The 13,576-nt window shown below is 51.2% G+C and overlaps 1 protein-coding gene across 1 annotated transcript; it reads left to right on the forward strand.

Moving 5' to 3' along the window:
* The first annotated feature begins 870 nt into the window (after window positions 1–870).
* On the forward strand, window positions 871–10,909 carry ZNF488 (zinc finger protein 488). Its single transcript, XM_069572641.1, is given in 3 exon segments — window positions 871–1,024; window positions 8,625–8,827; window positions 8,830–10,909. Coding segments are annotated over 2 exon segments (972 nt in total). The 5' UTR covers window positions 871–1,024; window positions 8,625–8,772; the 3' UTR covers window positions 9,747–10,909.
* Window positions 10,910–13,576: the final 2,667 nt, after the last annotated feature.

Consider the following 13,576-nt stretch of genomic DNA (forward strand, 5'->3'; position numbering starts at 1 on the left):
TAGCCCCTCAAGGATTCTCTCTTCCCGGACCTAATCTGCTCTGCCTTCTGCTGGGCTCAAACAATGTGACCCACACACCCGGATGCCACTGCAACCATTCAGGTTACCTGAGACTCTACCCTCGTCTCCTCTCACCCTCACTCCAGGGATATGTCCTAATCAGTCCACGATCTGGCATGAATGCAGTCACTTAGAAGGCATTTCCTCTTGTCCCCAACCCTTTAGGCCCTGGCCTCTCTCACCCTCCGTGGGTAATTAAGTTCCCTGACAGTTGTGCATTCTGTGAAGTCACAGAACTCACCGTTATCTGGCAAAACGCTGCCATTTCACAAGTGAGGTGGCTCGGGAAAGGCTGAGAGGCCGAGGGTCAGCTCCAGTGAAGTGCAGGTGATTCTCGGGGACGCCCCAACTATGGAGCCTGCACGGCCGCTCAGCCTGGAAGGGGAGTCCATGACGCTGATGGGGGTCTCTGGGCAGCGCACGGAGGGTCTGCAGCCGCATGGCACGGACCGTCTGTACTGAGTGTCTGTCGCCTGGGTCTCGGAGACCTAAGAGGGTAGAAGTCGCAGCACGCGGATCAGGTGCAGCCTCTGCCAGTCCAAGCGCCACCTCCAAAGGCAAGCCCGCGCGCCAGGGCACCCTCCTCATCCTGAACTTGCGAGGCATGGGGCAAGACCTGAGCCAGCGGGGACGGCCGGTCGAGATATGCGGAGCTGGGCTCGCGGGCGGGCCAGGCCCGGCCAAGAGGGCTAGGTGAAGCCGTGCGCTGCGGCGAGCGGGTCTCCTGGGCGCCGCTTTCTGAGCGCTCAGCCCTCTCGCAGGCCCTTCCCAGAAACCCCTCTGCCCGCGGCGGGCGGGGCGGGGCCCGAGGCCCGAGGCCCCGCCTCAGAGGCGGGGCAGTCCGGGAAGGCGGGGCCCCGCCGGCCCCAGGGCTCGCGAGCCAAGTTCCGAGCCGCGTGTCACGGCCCCGACCTGGAGGCGGCCGGGGCTGCCAGCGCGTCCCCAGCGCCGCGAGAGAGCCGAGGTGAGACGCGCTGTCCTGCCCCCGGGACGGGGCCACGAATGGGCGTGGGGGTCGGGAGTCATCTCACTTCTCCTGGGCTTGCCCCGGGGCGGGCGCTCAGCCCTGCCTTTAGCTGCCCGGGTCTTCCCTCGCCAGCAGCCTCCGTCGCTCCTCTCTCCCCGCCCCCGCGCTGCTTGCTCCTCTCCCTGCCCTCTGCCTCTGTCTGGTCTCCTTGCTTCTTTCTGTATTTCCCTCTCATCTGTCTCACCTTTTCTTGTCCATCGTTGTTTACCTCGTCCTTCCTTTTCTCTCTTCTTCTTTCTCTCTCTCCTCCTCCCTTCTTCCCCTTTTCCTTCCCCCATCAAGAGTTCCACCTTGGATTTTTTTTTTTTTTCTCCTAGGTTGACTTTTTGTGCTGCGGTTCATTTAGTTCATCCCTTCAGCCGTTCACCCATCCTCTGCCGCTCCGTTATTAGCCAGAGTTTGTTCTGGGTACTAGGGTAATAACGATGCATTTGTTCCAGGTCCTTTCTCCAACTGATTATATCAAAGATCTAGGCATGTAACCTGTTCAGTGTCTGTTGTGGGAAAATACATCAAGGATCAAGTTATAAATCTCTGAGTTTTCAGGGTGAGCTGAAAGAAATACTTAGAAACAAGGCATTGATTGAATCCTTTTCTTGGTATTTGGCCTTTAGACGCAGACATCACCAGGAAGCTAAATTTTGCAGGAACATTAAGGGAACATGGGGGCCTGTACCATCCTTCTGTGCAGGCAGTACAAGGCCAGATTGCTGGGGAGGGCCAGGGTGGGATTCAGAGAGCAGTTGTGGGAAGACAATAGGCGAGAGCTTTGCATGGGAAACATTTGGGTGAGAGTTGAAACAGGAAGTTAACTATAAATTTATAAAGTGTATACTTGTCAGTGCTGGTGGTGTGCAGAATTTAGGTTTCATAATTACTGTCGAATGATCCAGCCTTTTTATAACAATTATTGTGACATTGGAGAGTAATGTTTTTGTGTACATGAGGTAAGATCACAGTAGAAAGGTTTCATTTCCTTATCCAAGATACTAAGTGAAGAAATACAGAAAAACAAATCTGATTCATTTTTGAGAAATAAAATAGAAAGTATTATATAGCAAAGCAGTTTTCTGCTTCTTAAAAATTTAATCAGACATGATTTCATTATTTGATATTTTTATGTCATGTATAGTGATATGTTCAAACATACACATACACATACATTATAGATATATGTAAAAATTGTAAAAAGGAAACTTGTTTGGTTTTAAAGCTGCTAATTACTGCCCAACATTTGAGGCTTTTATTTTCATAATTAAGTTAACCTGCTCTTTAAATTAGTTATGATTTTTAGTGATAATTCAGCTTATTTGACTTTTGGCTGATACGCAAAAGCAAATTTGTCAGTAGATAAAACACAGAATTGAACAAAAATTAAAAATGATGGAAGAAGATTTCAGTGTGTTTATTGAAAGAAATTTTTTTTTCCACTTTATGTCAAAGAACATCGGACACTTTCGTAGGTATAAGCATGACACTTTGATTTGGGAGACTGTTTTCTGATCTGAAGGGTTAAATTGTCTTTTGCAGCATTTAACCTCTGACTTCCCAGGTATTAGAATTTGGGGAGGGAGAGGGAAGGGATGCTTTTCCAATGATATAGAACTATCATGTCTGCTCTGGTTAGCAGATTTCTTTTTCAAAAACCCTAAGAGGTGACAACTTTTCTTTAAAACAGATGATCACATAATTTTTTTATTCTAGGCACAATCTTGAGCTGCAGTGCTTTTGAATTTCTTTTCCTTCTCCAGTAGACTGCCTCTCTTCTTCTTTCTAGCCAGTGATGTTCTTGTAGAGTCTGACTGTGCAGTCTGTCGTACAAACCATGGGCTTTTCCTCTGAAGACTGCCACTGGCACTGGCCAAGCTGTGTTAGGCCTGCAGCTGACCCCACAGTGGGCCTGGGGGCTGGCTGCATCCTGGGAATCCTGCATTTGGTTCTGCTTGATCATAGCAAGCATTGCTGCTAGAGGGATGTAGGCATAACTGAATGCGGAGCCTTCGAGGGCTGGCTGGGAAGTCCTTCTCTTCTTTCCCACCACTGCATGGCACCAGCAGCCAGCCTCCAGGAAGGCCTGGACAACTCTGCAAGTTTTCATTTTCTCAGGGTTCTTTGGCTAGAGGATATCTAGAAAACATGTATGTTTCCCTTTAGGAAAACCCAGCACCACACAAGCCACATATAGCAGATGTAGATAGAGGATTATCCTTAGAAATCTTCCAAAAAAGTATGAGAGGCATCTCCAGAGTCTGAGGAGACCAAAGTCTTGGGGCCCAGAAGACTTTTTTCTGTTCTCATTTGTTTTAGCTGAAGAGGAAGCAGCGGAGAAAGGCACTGTCAGTTCAGATGGTTTCACTGAATAAGACCTAGTTTCTCAGCTGCAACTTGGGACAATTGGAGGCTGGCTGGCTAGCTTGGGGTGGTGAGTATGTTCAGATATCTGCAACTTGCTATCATTCAGTTGCTTGAGAAAGAGTTCTTTTTCCTATAAATGGAGGGGGAAGGTGGAAACTGCCCAGGCCATTTGGTCCCTTATTAAACACTATTGTGTGCTGGTCCCTGGCAGGGAGGGGCATGAGTGGAGGGAAGGCAGCCCTGAGCTTGTGTTTAACCTTCGGAACTAGTATGATAATAAATTACTAGTATGATGATAAACCTGGGCTTCCCTGGTGGCTCAGACGGTGAAGAATCTGCCTGCAATGCAAGAGACCCAGGTTCGATCCCTGGGTTGGGAAGATCCCCTGGAGAAGAAATGGCTACACACTCCAGTATTCTTGCCTGGAGAATTCCATGGCAGAGGAGCCTGGCAGGCTACAGTATATATAGGAAAACCCAGCACCACACAAGCCACATATAGAAGATGTAGATAGGGGATTATCCTTAGAAATCTTCCAAAAAAGTATGAGAGGCATCCCCAGAGTCTGAGGAAACCAAAGTCTTAGGGCCCAGAAGACTCCAGCAAAGAGCTGGACACGGCTGAGTGACTAACATTTTCACTTTCACATTTATTGAGGCAGGCTCTTTAGCACTCTAGGTATGTTAATCCACTTAATCTTCACAACCACCTCATGAAGTGGGCACTAAGGTGATCCACAGTGAGACACCAGAGGCAGGGAGAGGATCAGCACCTTGTCCAGGGTCATGTGATTGGCAAGAGCAGAGCTGTATTTGACCCAGGCATTCTAATCCTAGAAACCCACACACTTAAATTCCCTGTGAATGTGAGGCTGGAAGGTTCCTGGGACCGCCGGGTTAGAACCTGAACAGAAAGTTAGAGTGTGGCCGGTGCTGCTCAGATGAAGGAATGATTGGAGTCTGCAGTGCCCCAGCAGTAGGTAATAAACAGAGAAACACGCGCTTTTACACTATGGGGCAGGTGAGGCTTCTCCTCTCAGAAAACCTCTTGTTTCGGTCAGTAGAACCCTGGTTGGTGGCCCAGAAGGACTGACTCCTGAGGGAGAAGTATTCCCAGTGGGAGGGGAGGACAGACATGGTCAGACCGACTCTTGACTTGGGAGGCTCAGTTTCAGAAGTCTGCCAAGATCATTACTTCATCTAAAGGCTGGGAAAAGGTTGGAGAGTCTGGGATTGAAGTCCGATTGTTTCAGTAGGGAGACCACAAGGGTGTAAGTGTTAGTCGCTCAGTCGTGCCCGGCTCTTTGTGACCCCGTGGACTGCAGCCCACCAGGCTCCTCTGTCCATGGGACTTTCTAGGCAAGGATACTGGAGCGGGTTGCCAATTCCTTCTCCAGGGGATCTTCCCAACCCAGGGATCGAACCTGGGTCTCCTGCACTGCAGGCAGATTCTTTACCATCTGAGCTACGAGGGAAGCCAGCACTGAATGATGTCTGTATGGCTCAGAGGTTTGTCTTGCTGAGCTCAGACTGAAAGAACCAAGGAAGGCAAGAAGAGTCCCTTCCCAGGACACACACAGCAGAGTGACGAGGATGAGTAAATAGCGTCGGGGATCAAGAGCCCGGAATGGACTTAGGCTACTGAGGGGTGTGGAGGACAGCAAAGTTCCTTTAATACTGGATGGGAGGGAAAAATCAAGGGGTGCATAGATCCGCTTGCTGCCAGAACAGCTGATGTCAGTGGGAGGAGAAAGAGGTGGAAAGCTCTGCTTTGCTCAGCAATCATCTGGACAGACAGCCACCTTCCAGTTGCCAAGGGCATTGGCAGATCCACGTAGGAAAGGGGGACAGAAGCAGCACTGAGCGGCTGTGCCTGTGGTCCCCTGACCCCGGACAAGCCACAGCAGACTCATGTCATTTTCATTTGAAAGACTTCCTTCTGGTAATTGCTGCATGCAGTGGACCGAGGTTAGACGGGGCCCCAGAAGGAGTTTGGTGGGACATTCTCTGCACTTGCCTGAGTGACCTTACCCGGTGGTGCTGGTGCCTGTGAGAGCGGTGGCCCTCAGGGAGGGTGGGTGGCATGCCAAGGTCTCCCATCAGCTCAGTACCTTGGTCTCCACCTTTTCTTCCTTCTCCTTCTTGTTCTCATGATCAAGAGTTGGATGATAACACTGATGAGTGATTTTGGGTGGATTCAGTAGTTGACAGAATCCAGATCTAGAAGAGTCTCAAAAAGCTGGAGCAGCACAGAGTTTATTGATACGGCCTCTGTAAGTTGTAGATGAACACATTTGGATTGAGGCCTGCAACATTCCTCAAGTAGTTGTGAAAATCCCATGACATAAGATGTGTTAAGCTCTTGGCATCTCTGGTGCGTGCATTTATGTAGTCAATAAATGGTGAGATGTATATTTATATCATGAAGCATTCTGGTAGCAAACATTCCAGCCTGCAGGAAGACGGCATGTTTCAAATTTTATAGCTGAGAAGGTCGTCTCATCTGTTGTTCAGAACACTGGAAGTTCTGTCAAAGGGGTCTGCATGTCTGTGTTTGGATAATGTTGCCCGAACTGTGAGGGCAACACAGTGGGGCTACGTGCAGAGGGGTACAGGGGTGCAGCCAGACCTCGGTCAGCAAGGCAGCCTCCTGCCCAGCTGTGGGAAACATATCAGGTGGCTCTAAACTGTCATCTGGTAAACAGTGAGGGACACAGAGTGAGAGAGAGAAAAAGGGGGAGTTTGTGCGAGGGTGTATGTGCATTTGATTGTGTAATAGTGTGTATGTGTTTGAGTGTATGTGAGTATGTACGTGAGAGTGTATACATGTGAGACTGTGGGTGTGTATGTATTGTGAATGCATGTGTATGTGAGGGTGTGAGTGTGCCTGGGTGTGTGTGTGTCTTTGTGAGCTCATGGAAGCTCAGCAACAGGGTTCAAGCAGAGTGCTTATTCTTTGACAAAGAGGGAGAAGTGGCTTCATCCCAACTGGAGTCACGCATGGTTAGATCTGGAAAGGACTGTGGAGATAATTCAGTCCAACCCCAGTTGACGGGAAATTGAAGCCGAGAGAGGTGAGAAGGACAGCTCAGGGTCACTCGATGCAGGGACATGGCCATCTCTGCCTCTTCAAGTAACATTGCTGCTGCTGCTAAGTTGCTTCAGTTGTGTCCGACTCTGTGCGACCCCACAGATGGCAGCCCACCAGACTCCGCCATCCCTGGGATTCTCCAGGCAAGAACACTGGAGTGGGGTGCCATTGCCTTCTCCAATGCATGAAAGTGAAAAGTGAAAGTGAAGTCGCTCAGTAAGTGTCTGACTCTTCGTGACCCCATGGATTGCAGCCTACCAGACTCCTCCGTCCATGGTATTTTCCAGGCAAGAGCACTGGAGTGGATGCCATTGCCTTCTTGGCTGGCACTAATTCTGATGCCAATGGCATCCCCTTTGAGGACTCAGTTTGGAAAAGATATTTGGAGAGGCTCAGCTCCCCCTGGTGGCCCATCTTGGAAGTCCTTTCAGGACGACCAAGCAGGAGACTGGAGTCTCTCTGGATGGGCTGAAGGGTGGGGCTGGCATGGGTTTCCTCACGAACTGTTCAAACTTCACAGGTTAGACAAAGAATCTGATTTCTTGATTGGGTAAAAGCTTGGGAGAAATTGGAGAGAAGGCCGGAAAAGGAAGCTTAAACATTTTATAGACGCCCCTTTGGTATTTGGGTCACATGGTTGACTTGGCTGTTCATCAGTGGGGACTCTGGGAAGGCGGCCTGGCCAGTGCAACCAAGCAGGCTTTGGGGGCACACACCTGGGTTTCCCCAGCTGCGCCTCCTCTTTGCAGGGGACATTGGGCAGGATGCTTAGTATTGCAGGACCAGGGTCCTCTTCACTCATAGGCAAAACACATGTCACAGACTTCTGTCACCAAGACAGTGATAAGGAGGGCAGGTATCTGTGATGCCTTTTCCAGGTGGAGCAGGAGGCAGGCCAAGAAGAAGAAGAAGCTGACTTGAACCTAAATGATGTCCCCGTGAGGAAGGATCAGAGCTGCCCACTCCTCACAGTCCTCCTGGGCTCAGGACACTTATTTCTTAATGATAAGAGCTCAGACCACTCAGTGGAGTATGGTCCAGCAAGCTGAGGAGACAGGCTGAGGAGACACTTTAGGATGGTTGAGCAAGCTTCAAGAACTTGCTGGTGGGCTGATCAGGGAAGAGGGATAAATGTCTCCCCAGCAGGGCTGATGGCTCCCTCTCCTTCCAGGTGCCATCACAAATGGCCATTGTGTGTCTCCCCTGCGCCATGAGCACCTTGAGGGCTAAGCAGAGGCTGATTCCCCTGTTAATGCCAAGTAGGTTGGCACAAGAAGACCTCTGACAGTTGGCAGGTGAGCAGAGGACAAGCAAGTGTGTGAAGAACAGGTGTAGTCAGGAGAGGGGAGAGGGGGGACCCACACTTGCTGCAGGGTCAGGGCCTGGTAGGAAGGCGGCTGCCCCCGGGCGTGGGAGCAGGGCCAGGAACGGCCCCGGACCCAGCCTGCCTTGCCTGGGTGCTTATTGTCCAGCTTTTACCCTCTGGTCACGTGTGCTGCAGAGTGCTTGAAATGTCCTGGCGTGTGTGATGATTTGGAAGAAAAATTAGCACATTGAGCAGCAAGGAGCAAAAACTGCTGTATATCAGGGTGCGGAGGTGTTAGAGTGTCAACTAGGTCACAACTGACTGGTGGAAGCCCTATGCCGCTGTTAACACAGCTGCTGCCTGGATGCTGATAGATGCAGGGCAGTACTGACTCTGGCCTCTGGGTGGCAGCATTGTGCGCTGTGGTCCTTCCTCTCTGATGGAGATCGGGGTGAAAACGTGCTCTGAGTCAGGGTGAGTTGCTGCAGCTGTAGCAGTCAGGATGCTTTGGATGCAAAGGAGGAAAACCATCTCTGGTCAAGTTAGCTGAGAAGATTAATTAGAAGGGTAGCTCGTCTAGCATCACACAGCTGAAGGTTGGCAGAGTTTGGACTCACATGGACACTTGTCTGCCTTCAAGTTCATGCTCTTATCAGCAACTGGCCCAAGATGCTGAGGTCCCGGGTGAGGGGAGGAGGTCTGTAAGTTCCTGCAGCCTGCATGCTATGATATGTGCCTGAGTGAAGAGCACACGTTTCATGGCCTGTTGCTTCCTCTCTCTGCAGAGCCCTGTGGTCCAAGTGTGCTGGCCCAGGCCCCAGGGGAGCCCTTCAATCTCACAGCCACTCCCCGGGCCAAGCCGTCCAGAAACTCTGGGGGCTGACAGCTGCTGGAGGATCCACCTCACCCAGCTGGCTCAGGCTCTGTGGCCCCATGGCTACTGGGAAGGGAGTTCTGCGGAGCCCTTCAGCTGGAAACAGATGGCAGCTTGTGAATCTGAGCAGGGCTGGGGCCGGAAGCTGGTGCTACTGGAGAAAATGAACCACCTGGGCTCTGAGACTGCCCTGGGCGGCAGTGGCCAGGATGAGGCCTGTGCCGAAATGGTACTGTCAGTGGTCCCAGGCAAGCCCAGGCTGGGAAAGCTGATGCCCCAGAAGACTTGGTGGGAACAGAGGCAGAGCGCCTTCACAGAGGTGCCTCGGCTCAAGAAGAGGCTCGGGGGCGGGCAGGCCCAGGACAGAGAGCACAGTGGCCCTGTAGGCCAGCCTGGCCCCCAGCAGCTGACCCTCAGTATCCCCAGGGACCTAACTGGCAGCACCTGCATCTCTGTGTGGCCCAGCGGAGCCTGCAGGGAGCAGAGAAGTGCCTTCAGCAAGCCAGCCAGGGGTCCAGCAGGGAGACTGGGACCAGCCTGTGTCTTTCAGGCCGGTGAACCTGCAGATGCCCTGGGAGAGCTGCTGGGACTCATCAACACGGTTGATGTCACTTGCTGGGGTCGACTTTCCAACTCCAAGCTTTTGGTGGGTGATTTCTGGAACCTGCAAACAGTGCCACCAAATGCTCCTCTCTGCGGCACTTTCCTGGGCGCCCCCACGCTGTGGCTCAAGCACGCCACGGTCCAGATCCCCACGCCCCCATCGTCGTCCTCTACCAGCTCTTGGGCCCTGCTGCCCCCTACGCTCACCTCCCTGGGCCTGTCCACCCAGAACTGGTGTGCCAAGTGCAACCTGTCCTTCCGCCTGACCTCCGACCTGGTCTTCCACATGAGATCCCACCACAAAAAGGAGCGTGCGGGGCCCGACCTGCATTCTAAGAGGCTGAGAGCAGAGGCCCTCACGTGCCCCATTTGCCAGGAGTACTTCCGCGAGCGCCACCACCTCTCCCGGCACATGACTTCGCACAGTTAACAGGTGGTTTGGAGCAAGCGCTTGGCCGTGAGGCCAAGATGGCTCACAGGGCCTTCCTCTGAAAAGGCTGGTCACAGTTGTCTGCAGGGCTGTCTCCTGGGGCATTTGAGGATGAACAGCTCAGTCATAATTGGAAAAAGACAACCAGCCCCCATACGTGTTTTAAAGGAAATAAAGTTGTGAAACAATGCACTTTGCTAATCACAGGGTATGGTGAAGAATAGGCACCAAGCGCTTCTGGCATTTTCAGGAGTGGGGGCTCTTCTGTACGCATAACTTCTGCTCCACATGGAAGCAAGTTTGGCACACCACATGGGCTTTGGAGGCAGACAGACATGGATTGGAATCCTGGCCCTTTCACATACTAGCCCTGAGCTTGGGCAGGCTGCTCTGACTGAGTCCCAGCATGCTTCTCTGTAAAGTGGAGATGGTGGTACCTGTGTCTGAGGGATGTTGTCAGGATTATGTGGGAAGATGTGTGGCAAATGGCCAGCACATGCCTGGCAGTGTCACCACTAAGCAAAGAGTGCGATTGTCGTGGTCCAGATTAGTCAGCTGTTGTTCACTGGCAGAATCTCAGTGGCAAACAGTGCAGGCCCCTGTTTCTCAGCGCTGGGTCTGTGAGTTGGCTGGTGTCGAGCCGGGCTTGCCTGATCTTCGTTCCAGGTTGCTTTTTCTCTCAGGACTCACGCTTCTCTCGTGGTTATGCCAAGAGCACAGAAGGACAAGTCCAAATACACAAACACATTTCAAGCCCCTGCTTCGGTCACTTCCACTAACATCTGCTTGGCCAAAACAAGTGGATGGCCAAACCCAAAGTTAAGGGGTGAGATGTGCATGGGGGCCAATAGGGAAGTCATGAGTGCGTGTATAATCCTACAGGGGCTGGAGGAATTGGGACCAATAATTCAACCAACACCTGGTCCATGGTTATTCACATTCTGAATACGTGCAAATGGGAAAATGAAACAACACCCCCTCCCCTTTTAGTTCTCTGGAAGCGACCATAAAACCTTAAGGCGTGGAGCACTGTGAGGACAGGGAGAGTTGTGGATGCTATTTATCGTATAATGCATGTCGTTTCAGTACCTGTGCTGTTCATCCCCATTTGTCCTTATTCCTAATAATGCAAAATTCAGATCATAAACTCTGCTGAAACACAAGCTAGTTTGTGTGAAAGCCGTTTGTTGGAATTTCTTTCAAAGCGCAGTTTTGTTTTTTTTTTTCAATTGGTTTCCACTTCACGTTCAAGATTTTCTCATTTGACCTGCAGACCTCAGTTGCAGAACTCAGGCTTGTGGATAGAAGGGAGCTGGTGGGGGTCTCGGCTGGCCACCATCCATCTAAAAAACCCCAGACTCCACCTCTCTCCATCGCCATGTCTGGCTCCTGCCTTGCCCGAGGCAGCTGCTTGTCCCTCCTGCCCACCCTGCCCCATCCCTCTCGTTCCCACTCCCCGTACTTCCTACCTGCCCTCCCACCCACTCTCCATAGCCACCCATATATTCATTCATTTCTTGACCTCCCTGGGCATCTGGGCTGTGCCAGATTGTGTGCCAGGCCCTGTATGGCACAATGAGTTCAACCCATGGGTAGGGGTGGGGGTGCCCCTACCCTGCGGGGTGGGAGTGTAAGCTGAGCTGCAGAGTCCAGCAAGAGCTGGTGATTCAGAAAGGGCAGGAAATGCTAGGGAGAGCGTGTTCCTGAGATATAGGTGTCTGAGGCTGCTGCAAGGCACAGAGGGGCAGAGAGAGAGAGGATGCGACTCTTAGAGATGCAACGGTGGGAAGGCATTGAAGGAAAGGAGTTTGAGCTAGGGTCCTGGAGGGCGGGCTCCGAGAAGCCCTTCCAGGGGCCTCTGGCTGCAACAGATAAAGTGGGCTGGAGGAGTGAAGACGTACCTCCTGAGCCACTGCCTCTCCATCTGGAAGGAAGAAGCAGGTTTCCCTAGAGCCACCCAGGAAGCACCCCCCGTTTCTACAGAGAGGCTTGGAGCCCAGGGGCCCTGCAGGCTGAGTCCCTTTGGAAATTGCATGGAGCTAGAATTTGCCCACAGGGAGTTCTGCCCAGGAGACTGAAGCTTTGGGGAGTCTCCCCCGCCTCCTGTCCCATGCGGGGCAGGAAAGGACAGCTCATGAGTTGGAACCTGAGACTCCACATCGCGCAGCAACATACATTATGTCATTTAATTTGCATGATATGCCCTGGAGATAGACACCTAATTCCCATTTTACAGCAGAAGAAACTGAACTCCAAGAGGTCAACTGATTTTCCTAAGACTGTGGGTTCTCGAGAAGCCGTGCGAGAACAAGAGCCCAGACTGCCCCACTTGTGCTCATCCTTCCCAGCCTGCCACACGTCTGCTCGGCCCAGCTGGGCCACGTGGCATTGTGGGCAGGTGAAAAACTGGGGCTTAGGACCAGGCGTCGACTCCCTGTCTAAAAATTCAGCTGCCCCTGCCCTCCCCAGCACTTTCTGTTGCCCTTCTCTTGAGCACTCCATTTCTTGCATACTGTTTTTTCTGAATTGTCTGGTCTATTGTGTCCCCCATCACTAGAATGTAAGGAGTATTTGCTGTGTTTTTCACTGCTATGTCCCCAGCAACTAGAACAATGGAGGCGAAAGCAAGTGTTCAACAGACCTTTGTAGAAGGATAGAATCAGATGCCTGGTCTGGCCTCACCCCTGACAAGCCAGCTTCTCACCAGGGTTTCGACATCTGTTAAGCTGCACGCACAGCTGTCCTCCTCTGGCATGTTGGATTACTCCATACTTTCTTTGAAATCAGTTTGACATAAGTACACTAAAATAAAAAATGATTTCTAAGTAGAAATTTAGAATTGTAAGGGATCCTGCATTTCTGGTCCATCCCCTCACTTGATAGCAATGAGCAGTGAGGTCCACCAAGAGCTGATGTTCAGAGTGATGCAGGGGCAGGAGGTGGTGAGGTCAGGGCTAGGACCCTTTAGATGTCTAGACCAGTGTGTCTTCCCTGGCCCACCCATACTCCTCTGGGAAACTTGGCTATGGTTGCAAACCAAATGATGACTGACAGTGACCACATCACTCGTAAGCAAGAGAAACATTTTGGAAAAAAATTAATAATTTAATGAAGAAGCACAAGAACACATCTCCCAACTTAACTTTTTAAGACAGAGTTCATTGTGGTAAAAACTGATATTGATGCAAGCTATTTTGCTGACGTTCAAATTGACCGACTCCGAGGTGACTTATGGAGGTGATGCCTTACAGTTTATTAATGTGGCATTTCCTCCTTGCCTCTAGGCTGGGTTCCAAAGTCCCCATGGCAGCTGAAGACTGTCTCCCCCCTTTTCTCTCCCACCCTCCTGTATCTGCTGGAGAGCAGTCACTTTTAATCACAACTTTGCTCACACTCTCTCTGCCACCTTCCATCCTGGTTAAGAGTTGGCGGGTGAAGTTGCCACAAAACATCACATCAGCAGGTATGAATTTTACTTGACAATTCTGGAGTAAGAATTGCCACATTCCTTAAATTCTCTTTATATAATTTAATCTGTTCTTCACGCCAATCCTATTCTGGTAGTATGGGTTGTCTGTCTTTTTAAAATCCCTCCCCTGTCTCTCCAGTTTACAGAAAGTTCCCCAGCACCTCACAACTGAAAATACCCTCTCAGCATCAAACAGCCTCCCCATACTGTGTCGGGGTCTTTGCCTCCACCCTCCAATGTGCTATGGATCTTCTCCCTGGATCTCAGCCCTGGCGGTTTTCTGGCAATGCCAGCATTAGGCAGGTAACACAGGAACCACTGAGCCAATAAACAAAGTCTTGGCTTCCTTTTTGGACAATGG

Source organism: Ovis canadensis, chromosome 25 (assembly GCF_042477335.2).
Source record: "Ovis canadensis isolate MfBH-ARS-UI-01 breed Bighorn chromosome 25, ARS-UI_OviCan_v2, whole genome shotgun sequence".
Lineage (NCBI taxonomy): Eukaryota > Metazoa > Chordata > Mammalia > Artiodactyla > Bovidae > Ovis > Ovis canadensis.